Source organism: Aptenodytes patagonicus, chromosome 7, assembly GCF_965638725.1.
Source record: "Aptenodytes patagonicus chromosome 7, bAptPat1.pri.cur, whole genome shotgun sequence".
NCBI classification, from domain to species: Eukaryota; Metazoa; Chordata; class Aves; order Sphenisciformes; family Spheniscidae; genus Aptenodytes; species Aptenodytes patagonicus.
This window is the reverse complement of record NC_134955.1, coordinates 44,396,125-44,415,058: the sequence shown is the minus strand read 5'-3', so window position 1 is coordinate 44,415,058 and position 18,934 is coordinate 44,396,125. Positions and strand designations below refer to the sequence as shown.

General features: G+C 36.7%; 1 protein-coding gene across 9 annotated transcripts in view; it reads left to right on the top strand.

Moving 5' to 3' along the window:
* Window positions 1-18,934, top strand: part of RALGAPA1 (Ral GTPase activating protein catalytic subunit alpha 1) — a 138,915-nt gene that overhangs the window by 78,083 nt on the left and 41,898 nt on the right. For all 9 annotated transcript variants that reach the window (XM_076345047.1, XM_076345046.1, XM_076345045.1 and 6 more), the window contains 8 exons: window positions 1,722-1,832; window positions 2,761-2,829; window positions 4,652-4,786; window positions 5,536-5,719; window positions 12,760-13,624; window positions 15,154-15,225; window positions 16,160-16,283; window positions 17,978-18,133. In XM_076345047.1, coding sequence (XP_076201162.1) covers window positions 1,722-1,832; window positions 2,761-2,829; window positions 4,652-4,786; window positions 5,536-5,719; window positions 12,760-13,624; window positions 15,154-15,225; window positions 16,160-16,283; window positions 17,978-18,133 — 1,716 coding nt within the window. The remainder of the gene's footprint in view (window positions 1-1,721; window positions 1,833-2,760; window positions 2,830-4,651; window positions 4,787-5,535; window positions 5,720-12,759; window positions 13,625-15,153; window positions 15,226-16,159; window positions 16,284-17,977; window positions 18,134-18,934) is intronic.

Here is an 18,934-nt window from a genome sequence, read left to right as displayed (position 1 = left end):
TTGGAGAAACAGAACAGGATTTTTCATTCTTAAAGCATGAATTACCTAATTGTTTTCTGAGTGATTTGAGATTCATCAGTATTATGGTTTGGAATACTTGTTTTCAGTAATGACAGAGTATTTTCTTAGAATCATAGAATCATTGAGGTTGGAAAAGACCTCTAAGATCATCGAGTCCAACCATCGACCCAACACCACCACCCACTAAACCATGTCCCTAAGTGCCTCATCTACTCGTCTTTTAAATACCTCCAGGGATGGGGACTCAACCACTTCCCTGGGCAGCCTCTTCCAATGTTTAACCACTCTTTCAGTAAAGAAATTTTTCCTCACATCCAATCTAAACCTCCCCTGGCGCAACTTGAGGCCATTTCCTCTTGTCCTATCGCTTGTTACTTGGGAGAAGAGACCAACACCCACCTCGCTACAACCTCCTTTCAGGTAGTTGTAGAGAGCGATGAGGTCTCCCCTCAGCCTCCTTTTCTGCAGGCTAAACAACCCCAGTTCCCTCAGCCGCTCCTCATAAGACTTGTTCTCCAGACCCCTCACCAGCCTCGTTGCCCTTCTCTGGACACGCTCCAGCACCTCAACGTCCTTCTTGTAGTGAGGGGCCCAAAACTGAACACAGTATTCGAGGTGCAGCCTTACCAGTGCCGAGTACAGGGGCACATTGAATGCTTCTTGAATCAGAATGTATTTGAAATCTTTCCCTTGGGGCTGTTGCATGTTATTTTTTCTTCTGTGTAGTTTCTGCTGTCTTTTGAAGTCTGTAGTTTTGCTGCGCTAATAACCATTTTGCCCAGATTTGTCTTTAGCTCAGATTTGTAGGATTTTCATGTCCTAGATGAAAAAAATTCACTTGTAAAGTTCTCTTTGTGCTTGCTGTTTGGTGCACAGCTTAATGTTTTAAGGCAAGTGCAATGAAGGAAGAAGCCTCAATTATGTCCTGTGCATTAACAATTTAGCGAAATGTATCCCTGTCTCTTCATGTCTTTGTTTTCCCACTTGGGAGTGTAGGCCAGCATGTGCATCCACTCCCAAAGCTGGGGAGTAATTGTACAAATGCGTTCACTTTTGCCTTGACCAGCACAGTAACTTAAACATTTTAGTAACTGTTGAAGGCAGGCTCCAGTGCAGCAATGTCTTCCTGCCTTTAAAAGATAACAGAGGGAAGAGGAATTAAGCACAGAAGCCGAGGTGCATTCATTTCCATTCAGACAAGTGCCGTACGCAGCAGTCACTAGCAAATACAGAACAGTTGGTCTCACTATTAGTACTAGATCATGCATTTTGGATACACGGCTGTTCACCTGCCTTGGTTCTCAACAAAGACCTCTGATTTAAGAATTGGATCCTTGGTTTTTTGCAGTGTGATGTGTTAATAATCATTAAGGTAACAAGAAATGAATTTGTTCTTCCTGGCTTCATGACACTGTACGAACCAGTCTGAAGTTAGTTAGGAGACTCCTCTCCCCTTTCCCTCATTGCGTGCAACTTCCTGATTGTCTGTCCCAAACCTTTGATGTTAGCTGCCAACATGTGGTTATGACTAGAAAGTAATTCCTTTTAAATTTTGTAAAATTTAATTCTGTTCCTCCGATAAATAGGTACATAAGGAACTATATGTGTAAAACCATCACGAAATTCCTGACCGCCTTACCACCTAACATACCATTATGTGAAATATAGTAATTGTTACTGGGTTGTGTTCTCTTTTCTAGTTTCCAAATAAAACAGTAGCCCAAGTTGCCTGCAGTATGCTGAACATGCTGATACATTATGTACATAGACTTCAAGTGTATCAAGCTGATTCACCTTTAAGAATTATTCAAGTAAGTAATTTTCAAAAATTTCAAAATTTTAATTCTTTTAAATGTAACAGTAAAATGTATTTCACTGCAATTAAAATAGCAGAATGTTGACAAGTATGTTTCACAAAATGTTAAATTAGTAGAAACATAATCTTACTGAACATTAATTGTGTGGGTTCACATTGCACTTACTTGCCGACTCCAATATTAACATGTAAAATGGCTATACCATGCTTCTTTTTTCTCCAATACAACTATGACATTATTTACATGAGAATATCGTCAATAAAGTGCAATTTTTTAATATTAAATATCTTCAAATACATTTAAGTTTAGTGAGAAAACGATTACTTAAACAGATCTGCAGTTGTATTTTGCATATCCATATGCAAAGCACTTTGCATTAAAGTGTTTCAGTATAAAGCAAAAATAATTATTTTGAATACGCTTTAAATAACAAGGAAGTAGACAATGGCCTCTGTGAGTCTGAACCACAGAGAAAAGATAGAGGTCTCCCAGGTAACCAGAAGGAGAATTGTGTGGAAGCTTCTTAAGAGGTATAGCAAGCATTTTTCTAGTAGTTCTAAGAAATAATGGAGCTCAAATAGCCCCGTACACAAACCCACATCAGGCTCCTTCCTGCACCCTACAAGTGTGTTGAATCAAGTTCTCTTCCTGCCTGAATATTTGGAGTAGCTGTGTAATTTCATTGTCCATAATGCACCTACGTCAGTCAAGCAGAACGTATTCCTTCCATGTCTTCTGTAAAATTCAATTAAAAGGATTTTATTTAAAAAAAAAAAAAAGTGGCAAGGAATACTGTAATTTGTCTCAAAATAACTTTATTAGAATTTAACCATGAATCTAGTATTGTGTCACATTTACCTGCTTAAAAATTTATTTTAAATAATTAAATTGTATTTTTAAAGAAATGCTATATTTTCCCCAGATTCTGATAGCAACTATTACCTATCTGCTACCCAGTACGGAAGCTTCCTCTTATGAACAGGACAAAAGGGTAAACATTTTTCATTTCTTTTTAATGTGTGAGTTTAATGGCAAAGGTGTGTGATGTAACATTGGTACAAATTTAAGCTGTGCCTTAAAGTAGGGATTCAGCTCTTTAAGTATAATACAGCATAGTCTTCTCAGAATTCCAGCAATATTCTTTATGCAAGTGAATTTCTGAAGTTTTTGTAGGAAAATATGCATTTAAAATTAATTGAGATTGATTGTTTTCAATAATTAGAAAGTTGTCTTTTTCCTTATCCTCAGTGAACTTACAAGCACAAAAAGTAATGTAGACTTTTCAAACTTGTCTTACAGCGAAAATACATTCTCAACTTGTAAAGAACACCTTTCAGAATATTCATAAGATTATGATTTTTTGCATTTCCTATTTTAAGTACATTCTTGAGCAAGATAGCCTGTAATCTTCAGATGAATTTGATTGTCATCCTTCAAAACAATTGCTATCTTTTTGTATTTTCAGTGGGCCTGAGTCCCCTAGCTAAGGCCAGCTCCTTCGTCACCTGATACTCACAGTAGTACTTCTGTCTCCTGAAAGCTGTCTCTCTTCTGAATTATTTGGCTTTGCTCTAGGACTGTGGGACACAGTGGTCATTTAAATTTGGGCACTTTGGTGCAGTTTGTTGCTGGCAGCTCTGTCGTTCTGGGCCACCTATTCCCACGAGAGCTGGCATTCATGGCAGGCTCATTTTGGCCTCCAGAGCTCCGTTTGGCCTCTCCTCTCTGCTTGCGAGGAGGCAGTGGCTGTTGTAGACTATAGCAGTATGCCAAGCTAGTCATCTTTCCACTTGAGATGCTTCCCATAAGTCAGTAAGTTTCCCCATGAACTAATGCTGATCATTGTACATGAAATACCATATCAAAAATTGGCTTACCTAGTTTGACAACTTAGTCCTAACGGGTTTCTTAAAAATTGGTTTAATATAAAAATACTCAGAGCCTTTCATCATTAGGTTTATTATATGGTGTCTCTGAGAGACAAACTTGTAATGTGTTATGTGAAATGAGTATGATGTTTATATGTCATTTATTAGTAACTTAGTTAAGTGGATTTTCTTTGAAAGACTTTTATTTAACTTGGGAAATATTTCAGAGAATCTTGCAGCTATTTATCTGAATTGTTTCCTCTTTCACAGCTAAGTTTTAAAAATTAAAAATAATTATTTGAAGCCAGTAAGTTATTAATAATTTGGTGTGTATGTGTGTCTTAATTTAATTCTGTTCTACAGTCTTTAAAAACATCCCCTAGAGGGAGTTGGTTCTTTTGCTGACCGAGTAGCCTACAATACAGAAAACAGTTGGATTTCTTTCAGATGATACCTGGTGCTGCGTAGCGTTATTGACATGTTGCGAAGGAAATTCTGTGTTATTTATAAAGCATTAAATGCAGCTGAAATAGTTCAGTTTTGTGTAATCCTTGATTCACTTTACAGTGAGATTTATGTGCAGAATGGTGCATCAGCCTTAATTTGTACCTGTGTAATCTGTCATTTTAAAAACAGCACCCTACAAATCAATTTTGAAAAATCGTGGATATCCTCTTAAGCACAGTATCGGGTCACAGACTTACCATGATGAGAAACTGTTGTATGGATGGTCTTTGTTAAATATCTCAGTAGCCAAAGCTTTTACTGATGCTGTAGGTTTTGAAGATACAGTGGCTTTTAAACAAGCGTGACCTGCCATTACTGCAGCAGGCTGACTCTACTGAATTAAGGAAAGAAAGTAAAACAGAGAGGTAAAATACAGTGATAAATGTGAAGTAGCAGGTGCTGGTTTAATTGATTTGTAATTGAAAGTGTTTGTTCCAGTTGGTGGTTTCTTTACTTCTGTGCTTATTGGATTGGATAATGGCCTTGCCATTAAAGACCTTGCTGCAGCCTCTTCACACTACAGGAGCAGAAAATGATAAGACTGAAAGATCCGTTCTTAATTGTATATATAAGGTACCTGTTTCTTTACTCACTAAATGAGAATTTCTATGTATGGAGGCAGTGCCAGTTTTCATGGAAATGAAGACAGAACTTTTTTGTAAGCTGACCTCCGTTCTACTGCTGAAATGTGGAGTGCTGTATTAGTTCTTGTACGCGTTACTGTAACTGCTTGATCTTTGGTGTATTTGGAATTGTTAATTTTGTCTTATGTTTTGTGACATTTAACCAAGTTACTTTTTGTATGTCATACCGAGCAGATATTTGTGTTGCAGAAGACCAGCTATACATTTAAGACAGATGAGGAAGTAGCTTTTTTATACCAAGCAATTTTATTTAGCAATAAGCAAAGTAAAAAGCACCAAGTTATAATTGCTGTCTGTAGGGACACAGAACAAAGATAGCTATTTTTTTTGCAAGGGAAGGGGATTAAAACCTCCAGCAGCTTAGACCTAGCATATGTAATTAAAGAAGATAGGAGATCTAAAAATAAAGGTAGCTTAGTGATTTGTTGTAAGTTTTATTTCTTGTTTCTTTATTGTTAAATTCCACTTCAGTGTAGACGCTGTTTTAACAATTTTCTTTGCAGACCAGGTTTTGCTTCTGTTAACATCAAGCATCTAAAATTTTCCAACATTGTGTCCTGCCTACCTGGTTCTAACAAATCAATTAAAAAATGTAAATAAAAATAAACTTCATTTCTTATAAAACTATCAAGTAGAAATTTCAGTAGTTAATGTCATGAAATTCCTTTTTTGTTTTAGGTTCTGCATGGATGTGTCTATGGATCTCAGTGTTTTAGCAACCCTAAATATTTTCCTCTAAGCCTTTCTGATTTGGCATGTGTGGATTACGATCCTTTTATGCATTTAGAAAGCTTGAAGGAACCAGAACCACTGCATTCACCAGACTCGGAGAGGTCTTCTAAACTTCAGCCAGTCACTGAAGGTTTGTCAAATTGCCTAAATACATTTTCTTTCAAAAAGATTTTATCTTGGTTTCCAGTATTGAAGTGTTTGTCTAAAGCATAAGTTTTAAATTATACCTAGACACTAGGTAAGAACCATTAGTATGGAATGAGCTAACATAATTTTGAGCAATTACTATGCAATTAACTGAAATTATCTTCTGAACAACATGAAGATCGATTTGATATGGATTCTTCTGTTCTCTGTGTATCAGCAAAAAGTGTTAAATACTACAACATGGATAAATGTTGCTTTTCATTTTACTTTCAGTAAATTAATCTATTTTTTCTTAATTTTGCTCCTTTTTCTAAGAATATTTTGGATTTTTTTTTTTCCTATCTGAGCTTGCAATGTTGAAAGCTCCCTCTGAATTTTTTTTAACCTATCATAATTTGTTGTCAATCTGTTTATACTGTTTAAAACCACAGAGTTATCTAAAAAGAGAGAAATTTTATCTCATCTGCTTAGAACCTTAAGAGACCTGGGAATTAACGTTTTCTTCAGAACTTGAAAATAAAAATAAAGAATCAAGAAACTAAGCTACAGAGGAGTAGCATATATTATGCAGTGTATCTGGTAAATATCAAGTGCCTACATTGGGAAGAAAATTGAAAAAGATGAGATTAATACTGATACCAGAAACTCTGTGTAGTGCTATTCTCCCTCCATATTAAGTTGTTCCATTTAGGCTTCCTTAAAGGTATTAAGAACCAGATAAATGCAGTAGCTCTTTGTAGCAGCTGTGTGCTAACAGCAGGTGATTTTGTGGTCTGTAGTGACTACGTGCTGTTTTTTATGTAGAGAAAATGGCTAATCATTGTGCCCTTGTCTAAGGCATGCTTCATCATCCTCAAGTACTTTTTTGGCCAAAGAATTCTAAACATAGAGCTGTCCCCTAATAAGCTCAGTATTGGATTGAACAAGTCTGATTTGAGAACTATTGGCAGGAGGAGCTGTAATTATTAAATTTACTGAAGAATGAAGCAAGGTACTATAGTTGGCTTTTTGTCAAATGGCTGTGGTCTTATTAGTAAAAAGTAATCATCTGCTGGGTCAGAATGAAAGAGGCTTCGAAGGATTCATTCTGTCCTAATTACAGTCTCACCTATACATATTATGTAAAGCTAATATTTAAAGCATTTGCCAAAATTAACTTCCACTGCATGTTCTATTACAGTGTAGTGAATTGTAGTAGCTTTTTATGCCTGGCATCTTTTGTGTTCTGTAATAATCTGTAATTATGGGTTAGCAGCAAATGCCATGTGGCTTGTTTAATCTGACAATCTGAAAAGACAACCCTGAATAGATTTCTCTTTAAATGAATGTAGTTGCACAAAGCCTTAGCATCGATATCTTCATTTTGCATTTCTGTACGTGATCTGTTCTTTTATGATTTCTTGTTAAATTTCTAAATAAAAGTAATTTCAGATGTTCCTGTTATCTCCCCAGATGAATTAAGGAAGCCCCATATGTTTTTAAAGTTTCAGGGCTCCGGAATTGTAAGTCAGATCATGAAATTTAATTGGCAAACTACAGCATTATAATGCAACCCTGGTCTTGCAACCTTGGCACTTCTAGTCCACATTGCCAGGCAGAGAATAAAATTGGCAGTGCTTAACCGATCGCACAGCATCTGTTCTCCCTGGCATTGTTGGAGGAGTGAGAGGAGTAAAGTTAGTGGATAACAACCAGTCTGGGACTCAATCAAGACAGGGGGTCAATTAGTGCAAGCTAGCAGCAGAGCAGCATGCCAATGGGTCAACCTCTTTTTTAGCAGAGTAAAAGTGCTATCATGATATCTTTTATGAAGGAATGCAAATGGGCAGGACAGCAGTTGTAGGGAAATCAGGGAAGTTCTACAAAGACGGGGTGGGGATTGCTAGGCTCTTTCCTTAGGTCACAAGCAAAGCTGAAAGTACTGAAATACCAGAATTCTTTTAAGACAGCGTGCTTTTGATCAGTTTAATAGATGTGATTGGCATACCCTGTTATGCCTCCCATTGTTCAAGGTCAGATCCATTGCAAGTTTTATGGACGCTTACCACAGTATGATGTGGTATGAGACCGTGAAGACATGGGACTTTCAGTGATACAGCTGTGTAGTGGGGACAGGATCTTTTGAGAGGCTGGAGCAAGCCCTGCAATAAACGGCAGGGCAAAGATTTGGTAAATCCTCTGGAAACAGGCAATATGGGGAGAGAAGAGGACTATTCCCCTCTCTGTTTCAGTAACTTTCCAAGTGCTATCTCTCACAAGGAATCTGTTATACCTAGGATTATTTGTGAAATTTTCTTTGTCCTCCTTTCTGTAGGTTCCAGGTAAAGTGGTAGATTGCAGTATAAGATACACAGAGAATAATTTTGAAATTAAGTGTTAAGTATATTAAAGTGTAATATTTAAACCAGAACAAACTTTTAGCAGCTGACAATAGACATCAGTAGGAAGCTTTTCTTGCATCATCAGAACTTGCAGACAGCAAGTCTGTGGTGCTTTCATATACCTACGGAATCACAGGGCTTGTCTACATGAAGGCTGATGAACTGTTCCTCTAGCTGATATCGACAACAGCTTCCTCTAGCTACAGTACGGACATACTAGTGCTGCCTGTGCTCATTAACCGCACCTAACTAGCCTGGTTTCAGTGTCACACTGACAAAGGTATGCTTTCTCCAAGGATAGTATAGCATTGTAGCCCTTCACTGTACAGTTTAGATGTGCAAAAGCTAACTTGGACTGCATTGTGCCATGATCTGCTTACCTGCTTCTGACCTTTTACCTGTCATTACAGGACCATGAACATGTATGAGGGAGAATTAAAATGGATCCTTTCCTTCAAAGCTTTTTTGTTGTTTATATTAAATTATGCAAACATTTAGGAAAAAGTAAAATTGAGGTTTTTTGGTGACCCTTCCTATTGACAGGAAAGCCGGTTACATGAAAATAGGTAGCATTAAACAAGAAGTGCTAAGCATCTTCTAATGTTAATAGATAGCAAAATCAGACTATTGAATAGAGTCTAGTTGTAAGGAAATAATATTTTATGGGAATTTTTTTGCCATTATAGGCAAAAACATTTTGAAACCTGTTCTTTATAGATCACAAATCTGTTAGATTTGTGATTGGAAGGTAGTAGTTGCATTGCATAGATACAGTGGTCCATTAATTATTGATTTCATGTATTTTCCCCCATTTGTCATATTTCTCCAAACATATTTTAAACTCTTTTTTGCATAGATCGATCATTTTTCCTAATATATTTCAATTTCTGAAGAAAAGGTTTCCCCCATCTGATGTTTAGTCTTAGTTTTTATTTAAAAATTACAAATAGAAAGTACTTTTCTTTTAAGGCTTTGCTGTTTGCCTTTTTACTGAAAGGGGACAAAAAGTACACTTCTTAAAAACACTTAATATGTGGTGCATCCAGATTGGCACAGTTTGTGTTTTGTGAGGGATATTCTAGAGATGGGTTGTCTGTAACCGCATCTCTCTATACCTGAAGCTTAAAATTAGAAAGGAGTGAGACTTCTTTAAGCTAATGGAAAATACAGGTAGCTAAGCTGAACTGAACTCTCTTAGGCTCCCTCTAAACGTAATGGAGAAAGAGAAGAGTTTCCAGAGAGTGATTCATCCCATTTCTCCAGTTTGGGCTTCTAACTGAGATGAATCTGTCTGTACAGGTGCATCATTCTTTAGATAGCTAAAAGGGTGACGAGAGTTAAATTCCACCCTCAGTCATTACTTTTTCCTTCTACTACATAACTGTAGTCGTTTTAGAAGCTGTTCAGCCAAAGTTGAATTAAAGAGTTAACAACATATCTTAAGGAAATTCAGGAATCCTCCATTCATGCCACTGATACAAATTAGTGGTGATGGACCTGCAGCCTTTCCACAGAAGAGGTAATTTCAGGGACTGAGAAAAATAGCCAATATAACATACTTGTAGCAAATTACCAAGTGATCGTGTACGCATATAAATCACATTGCGCGAGCAAAAGACTGTACCATTGTAAAGGGAGCAGAGATGAGTTCACTCACGAAGACAGGCTGGCAAAGCAGCCATCTAGACTGCTTTAATGTGTAATGGTATGGCTTAGTTTGTAGAATTTGTGGTAAAGCTGTGATGGCTCGTGTTACTGTGTATTTTGATCTGCCCTCCAGAAACAAAGAGCATGGTTTAGATACTCATTTTAAGAATTCTAATATATTGAATGTCCAGTTGTTCCTGATTGAGATGTGCTTCTAGGAACAAATTACTAATATGTATCCTTTAAGTTGCGAATTTAATTTAAAATTCTCCTATTTTCAATAAGCATTACTGGGTTTGTTTGGTTGGTTTGTTTTTTGTTAGTGGTTTGTTTGGGTTTTTTTTTTTTTGCTAAGGGAAACCACCAAAATCTGATTTGCTGTGTGGCAAAAATGTTTCAAGACTGCTTTATTTTATTTCAGCATAACAGGTTACATCTTACAGTTTACTTCTCAGTATGCTTCTCTTAATACTTCCGATTTAAGTTTTCTGTATCATTTTTAGATCAACAATACTGTATTCTGAGAGAAAACTCAATGAGAAATATTGTTCTCATATTATAAAAGAGGCAATGACAGATTTATGTCCCAATTCTTTTATTTTTTATTTTAATTCAAGAGTAAAATTTTCGGAGAAAGACTGTGGTAGGACTGGGAACAGACCTTCCAAATTTAAATTCGATGTTCCGCTCTTTGTATCATTGTATCACCTTTCTTTTCCATATGTCCCTTAGGAGCCTAAGGGAGTAAATTCATGCACACAGGCACAATACAACCACAGTCAGGTTTGAGATCTTTCGGGGTTGCCACAAAACAGTAATAGTAGTAACTTATATGCTTATAACAGGTCCCTCTCATTTCTTCAGGTTTTTCAGCAGAAGTTAACTGAAGGCATTTGACCTAGTGTGAGACTTCAGGTAGCTGGGAAGCTCACACGTCTTTGCTCCTAGGAACCTGAGAAGTGCATTACCTTACTTATCTGTGCAGTGCCAAGCGCTAAACACTTGGCATAAATATCCTGACAAAGATGAGCCAGCCTCTGCATTGTCCAGGTGCTGGTTAGTACTTCACTGATAAATTATTCTTCAAGCATCCAACTTACTTTCTTTTTGTCTTGTATAAACTTGCTTACAGTTCCTTCCTATATTTCAGCAGATGGCACTATAACTTAATTTCCTTGTATGCTATCAATATCTGGACATTTAATTCAGCTTCACTGAATGTTTTTGTGTTTGTAAATTTTTAAACCTCAATAATGTTATAGATAATAAAAATATAATATCTAATTTGTTTATATTAGTTTTCAAGGCCTTTATTTATTAAAATATTTGTGTTTATCTGAGTTTTGGAATAGTGTAAAAATTAAGTTGATTTTACCAACTATTAACAGGATGAAATGTTTCCCTTTTTGCGGTTCAGATCTAGTGCTCCCTAAAGATAGAGGAGAGCTAGAATCCCAAACGTCTCTTACATGCTTTACCCGCACCTTGGGGGGGGGGGGGGAGGGGAGGCAAATATATACTAATTGTTTACTTTTGCAGACGCAGAATGTATCCAATGCTTCAGAAACTAAAAATCTGTCATGACAGTCAGTATGCATTACAAATTTGCCTTTATTTTTCCAGTTAAGCCAATTAAGACGCCTTAAACTGCAAAAAGAAATTTATTAAACATTAGTTTTTATTGCGTATAAACACACAAATAAAGGGAGATGAGTTCGTCATACCATACTTACACATCCAAGAGGTTACATTTTCTCAGTAAATACTGAATGAAAAAGTAACGTGGTTCAGAACGTTCTAGTTTGATGGATTTTTGGTGAGAAAGAAGGTGGGAAGTGTTTGCAGCAGTTTTCAATGTTAAATATAGTTTAAAATAGGTAAGGTAATCCTGAGGAATACAATCTTGATTTATATTCCCCTTGTAAATCCCCTCCCAAATTCAGGGCTTCCAGGTCCTGTTAAAAGAGAGAGGCTGCAGAAATATGTGCTTTGCCATATTGATCCTGTTTTCTCTTCTACCTGTGATCTTCTACAGTGTAATACTTTTCTGTATGGGTTCTTCAGCAGGTACTCTGAGCAGTTGAGGGTTGTCTGCCTGACAGAGTTGCTTTGACCAGCTCTGTACTTCATGGGTAATGTAGAGTGGATTTGATAGAAGAATCCAGTAACAATAAAGTACTGGGTTAGCAGGGTGTAGTATAAACATTAAGAAATTCCTGTTGTGAATTTAGATAATGTTGCACGCAAGTGGAAGGTATGCAACAAAGAAGGAGGTGGCAAAACCGTATTGAAATACCAGTGCATCTCACAAGATGACTTTCACGTAAGATAGGCACAATTAACTTCTCTTTCTCCCTCCAAGTTTTTCCAGCCTGAGACTTCTTAAAATGTAGTTGGGGCATGAGATTTGCTTTTTGAAAATGTTGCTGCTGTTAGATTGTGTTCAGTGTAGATAGCCCGGTCTTTGATTTGGTACTTTAAAATCATCCAGTATTATCCTCAACCTAACCTACAGCTATATGCTCCCTGGGGAAATTAAGATGGATTAGAGGTTTTGTGCATCTATGTGCCTTTGTTTTTCACAATGTAATGATGTGTATAAATACAAAAATCCACTGCGGTTGGAAGTGGACTTCTTACAACACAATTATGATCTCTACTTCATCAGCAATTTAAGATTTATTTTCACTAGATTAAGAAATTGTGTATTTTAGAAGAACTATGCTGATTACAAAGCTATGGTAAAGGAGGTATGGTAGGCTGTAAAATAATGAAGATGCTTCTTTAACTATCTTATGATTTTTGATGCTATTTATATTTGAGACCAGTCTTCATCAAAATACATATTTTCCATTACTGAGTTGGCTGTATCCTAACCTTGCAGTGCTCATCCTCTGTTTAAAACTCACGAAGAAGAGGAGACCAAAAGAAATACGTAAATCTCAGTGTTGTTTTCTGAACTCTTCTTTTAAAACCTATGTTCTTTCTCTTGCAGTGAAAACTCATATGCAACAAGGATTAATTTCTGTTGCTGCTCGTACTGTGATAACACATCTAGTCAACCACTTAGGCCACTATCCTATGAGTGGAGGTCCCGCTATGTTAACCAGTCAAGTGTGTGAAAACAACGACAATCCATACAGTGAAAGTCCTGAACTTTCTCCTGAACTTTTTGAGAACCCAAACCTTCAATTCTTTGTGTTAAACAATACTTCCCTGGTGTCTTGCATACAAATCCAAGCAGAAGATGACATGCCTGGGGGAGGACTGTCTGCTGGACTTGCATCTGCTAATTCAAATGTTAGAATTATAGTGCGTGATCTATCTGGCAAATACTCGTGGGATTCGGCCATTTTGTATGGACCATCATCTTTATGTGGATCTTCACAACAAACTTCTTTTGCACTTTCATTATCTCACCAAGATAAACCAGAAGATGCTCTTACATCCTCCACATGCTCCAAAGATGAATCTGCAAGGGATGGAATTACACTCCAAGTAAAAAGGAAATTTAGAGACACTGTACCAACATGGGATACCATTAGGGATGAAGAAGATGCCCTTGATGAGCTCCTGCAGTATTTAGGTGTTACAAGCCCTGAATGCTTACAGAGAACTGGTGTCTCACTCAACATTCCTGCTCCTCAACCAGTCTGCATCTCAGAGAAGCAGGAGAACGATGTCATCAATGCAATTCTGAAACAGCACACAGAAGAGAGGGAGTTTGTTGAAAAGCATTTCAATGATTTAAATATGAGGGCTATGGAGCAGGACGAGCCAACCTCACAAAAGCCCCAGTCAGCATTTTACTACTGCAGATTACTTCTCAGTATACTGGGAATGAATTCTTGGGATAAAAGGTAAAAAGAAAAGACTCACAATTTAAGAACGTTCTTTTAAGGAATTGTGCTATTCTTACTGTGTAATAATAGTTGATCATAGAGTGGGTTAAGCCAAAAATACTCTAGGCTAGCCAACAAAAGAGGAGAGGGAATATGTGCAGCTAAGGGGAAAATGGCAGTTTTCTTCTGCATTTCAACCTGTCGTTTAGAGAGACAGAAAGGAGGAACCTGTTGCCTTTATTGCTATTTATATTCTTTCCTTAGAACAGTGTTGGAAGGTGAATTAAAGGAGTGATATCTTTTCTAATAATCCTTTCACCAACTGTACTAAGGGGTACTAACCATGGGTAAAGAAGGCATCTTTTTTGCTTTCTTTGCTTCCCATGTATGTTCCTGCAAAAATCATTACCTTTCTATGCCAGAATGAGACTCTGAAAGTGTCGTATTCTCAGCTATTGTGTTGCTGGACAGTGTCCTGCTGCTTTGCCTGCTAAGAGCATGCTTGCATGCAGCCTCAAAGCATTGCACCTGTGTTAGCTAATGAGAAAGATGTGTCCCCTACTATTTATTTCAACATTGGCAATGTTTGGGTATTGTTTAGAACAACAGGAGACAAGCCACGTTCAGTTACAAAAGTAATGTCTCTGTTTACATTATTATTTTTGTGTGGGTGCAGTTAGGTGTATGCCTGCATATACGTGTGGTGTGTACAAATATTAGCATCCTAGAATTTAAGGGTCTTTCTGAAATCTTATTTTGCCATAGCTGTCAAATTCCATATTAGAGGCATTGAAATATTTTCTTACTATGAAGGGAAATGGATATTTTGTAAAACAAAAATAATCTGTGTCACTGAGATATCACTGGAATCGGACAAAATTTTGGTGTTAACCCTTCTTGTTTGGGTCTTTAATTCTTCAAGGCAGTCTGGTTTTGAACAATACTGCTCTTAAACTCATTCCACTGTGTTTTGTGGGAAACATCTTAAGTGCAGTTTAAAAGAAATGAAAAGTGCCTTTCTTGCTCTAACATAACATTTTGTTTTTTCTTTAAATTGTTACAGCTGGCTGGGTGACTAGTGAGCTATGTTCTGCTCTCTTCTGCAATTCAGAATAGCAAAAGCTCTGTCTTTAATGCACTAGCTCCCTAGGACAGTAGATTATGGGAGTGTCTTTTGTCACTAAACATGTATATTATGGCCTAGTAAAGTGTGCAGCTTATATATGCGTCAAAGGGAGTTCTGTCTCTTCTTCTGTAGAGAAGAGATTGATGCCAGTTGTATCCAATAGGTTGACAGAAGAAAGTGGAAAGAAGTAAAAGTTGTTTTCAGGGCTATAATGGATACAGAAGATTTCCTGGAGTAAAAAAAATTGCTTGTGTATTTTTTGAAAGATACCTTAATATTTTATATAAGAAAGGACTATTGAAAAGGCAAAAGCATTTGTTGACTGTTCTTGAATGGACCTGGAAATGTTCTTGTACCGTTCTTGTACCGTTCTGTATCCATCAGTGAACAGGTGATAAGAGTTACAAATTTCTCTATTTAGAAGGAGCTTTCATCTTCTGAAGAAAAATGAGAAGTTACTTCGAGAACTCAGGAATTTGGACTCAAGACAATGGTAAATTCTTTTAATGGCTGCCTACTTACTTGTTTTAAGTGTGCTTGTACTTAAATGGCTCTAATTGCATAGATGTGAGAGTTGAACTAATTTTTAAAATAGTTTTGTAAATTATTCATGTGTTTTTCACTGTATTGTAATTATTAGTGTTATATTGAAGTTACATTGGTGTTATTTGTAGAGTGAAACTCTACAAGTACAATATCAGGAGATAGAAGAAATTTCAAAATAACTTAAAATATGAACATTTGTATGCATAACATGGAATAGTTTTAAAACTTTGATATATCAAAATCTCCACGCTTCAAGCTTCAGCTAATTGTTTAGCTGTTTTCCAATGCTGTTACTATTCGAAGACATAGAATTCCAGTTGGAGTTGTAGCACAGAATTAAACTGAATTGTTTTTGTAGAAGTTGAAATAAAATGTAGTGGAGGTTTTAGAAGTGTGAGAAACCACCTTCAGTTGCTCCAGTGTCTAACAGCAAGCTGTGAACAGAAGACATTGCTATAGTACTTCAAGATTCTTCATTCAGTTGCATAAGCTGCGTTTGCCAGAGCATTCACAAGGCACTGTTGTTAATGGGCAGTGTGGTGTTGATAATGCCTGTGTTACAAGTTTTGCTCATTTCAGAAGCCCAGCTATTCCATTAGCAATTGGTACTGCCAGCACCATCCTACGTCTTAGAAGTGATGAAAGGGGTAAATGCTGTTCATGTATAGCAAAACTTTAGGCTCCAGAGAAGACCAGACTAGAAAAGACAGAATGGGAATATGGAAATATAGAAGGTATTCAAAAAGAAGCCATACAGTTGTACTTTACTTCCACTATCTTTTTCGATGCTTTAAAAGTCACGCTCTGTGCGTACTGTTTGCATATTTTGGTTTCATATTAGTAAAAGCACTGTCATGCACTGACCATTCTCTGTTTTACAGCCGAGAGACACACAAGATTGCAGTGTTTTATGTTGCTGAGGGACAAGAAGATAAACACTCCATTCTTACTAATACTGGGGGAAGTCAAGCCTATGAGGATTTTGTAGCTGGTCTTGGCTGGGAGGTATTTATTAAAACGTTTTTATCGTAAGTTTGTTAACAGAGAAAATTACAGATCCCTTTAGATATTACAAGTCTTTGGCTCTTTAGCATTGCTCACAAATATTGAAATACACTGTTTTGCAAGTAGGATGTAGAGAAGAATTCTGGTTTTAATTTCATTAGCAATACTAGCTATTTAGTTTTAAGCTCTTTCAATTTAAGAAAGTTTGTGCAGGCAGAGATGATTCTTTAATGTGCAGTCCTGTACTTGGCTTTCATGGACTGATAAGGAGGCATCTTGATTTCCCTATAGGCCTGTAAAGTGTTAAGTCCATTGAAATTTGAGATTTGCTCAAATTTGGGAATCCAAAAAATACAAACGTGCAGCTTCTCTCATGCTCCCTTCTTCCTGCCTTCCACTGCAGGCATGCATCTGTTCACACACTCTGCTCCGTGTCTTTTCCAGCAGTCAGAAATACTGTGATGTACCCCATCATCTGTATGGACCTGCAACTCCTTAGTCACTAGTTCAATACTGTTACGAGGAATTCCTTTTTTGCATCCTTTCTTTCTGACCACACAGGATTAACTTCCATTGTAAAGTTCAACTCGGCACCGTCACACAGAAGTACAGGAATCGCTCCTGCTCCTGGCTGGCTGCATAAGAATCCGCAGGTTTTCTGTTCCTCTTGTGACTTGTGTTCATCAGGAGTGTCCACAGGAGTGTCCATCTTATTTGTTCTTTTTCTTACTCCTTAGGTATATAAGAGCACTACTAGATTAGCAGTATGGATAATGGCTCTGACTTTTCCACAGGAGCAGAGCAAAACTGCTAGAAGTCTGCTGTCTGCCACGAACATAGATGTTTATTTCCCACACTCCTGATTCTTCAGGAGATAAAAAAAATCACATTAATGTCTTCAAATATCCTTCTTTAGTGGGTTAATTATCTTAGCCTTTATTAGCTAGATTAAAGAGTTGCTAATTTGGATTAATATTCCATGATGAGGCATCTAATAATTTAACCTCTTAACATTAAATTCTGGATCCTTTATTAACAGATAAGCAAATATATCCCATGTGGGCAGAGATTAAATGTATTCACATCTGAGATACAGCTTTTATTAGGCACTGTTGTAAAAGTGAAATAGTACATTAAGCATGCTTATTTATTTCAGTGCCAAACTATTTCCCATAGAACTAAGACTTAGAAACTTATTTACAAATTATCAGTCAGTTTCCTGTGATTTTTTTCATATTCAGGGAATGACAATTTCTCAAGAAAATATATGGAAGGTAACAAGACAATTTAAAATTTTCTGGCTCTCACGCAGGGTTTCTTCAGAGCTCAGGTCAAGGCTAATGTAGTATCACAGAATTTTTAAAAATTCAAAAAGCACATGTAAGTGACTACAGTCAACTGATCAGGGAATAATGCAGTAAATATTCATTTACACAGCCTTTCCTTTTCTCTAACCTTGTCTTCCCAGCAGCATCTGTGGTGACCGTGGAATATAGAACGGCACTGCACTGCAGTTGATTTCCAGTCTAGTCAGCGAGTCTGAGCTCTTTTAGAAAAGCATAACAGTACTATTGTGAAAAGGGCCTTCACTTTTAAAAATTCAATTGAAAGTGCATTTCAAAGTGTAAAGAATGTATTTATCACCTGATTTTTTTTTTTTCCCCCTCCTAATGCTTCCTGGGCTTTACTTCTAGGTAAATCTCACAAACCATTGTGGCTTTATGGGAGGACTGCAAAAAAACAAAAGCACTGGACTGACCACCCCGTATTTTGCTACCTCGACAGTAGAAGTAATGTTCCATGTGTCAACAAGAATGCCTTCTGATTCAGATGACTCTTTAACAAAAAAGGTAGGTGTTTCTGAATAACAGATTTTCTTTTGGTAATAAACCCAAAGAAATTAGGGTCAAAGAAAATCCAGTAACTTCTTCTAAAAAAACCATAAAATACCATAACACCTTTACCTGCTAATAGTTGGTATTTTACTGAAGTAGGTTAAGCCATATAAATTATTCTCTACCAATTTCTAATTTTGCCATACTGGTGATTTTTGCCATCATTGCAAATGTTGGCAGGATCACATGTATAGTGGTGAAAAATGAAGGGAGGTAATGGTTTGTGTAGAAGAAAAAGCATCACGTCTGAATGATGTTTTCGTACTTTGAGACTTTAAATGCCAATTAATAAATATGTGGTGAGTACTTTCTAAGATGACTTTTTGTTCACTTAAGAGTCACATGCTGTCTATTAACATAATTTTGCCTTCAAAAAAAAGTTGTCGAATTCTTAATATTTTTAATGTTTATTGCATATAAGGTATTTTGTCTCGGAGCAGGCACAAATGCTCAACAGTGGTATGATCTCTCATAGCCACATTAAGACAAAAATGGTTTTCTGTATTGGTATTTTTTTCTTTAGAATGTAATAAATTCCACATTAGTGATAATAAGTTACAGTCTCGAACATGTGTCCTATTATAAATGAACAATTGGCTATCATTAGACCGTCCCCCGTCCTGCGTACATACATCTTCAGATGTGCTAATCCATTCAGTAGACACGTTAATGAGCATTGGTTGAAGTGTAATATTGGAGGAACTGAAGCTGGTTGACCTCAGCATGGAGTTTAATACTTGTAATTAAATTAGACAG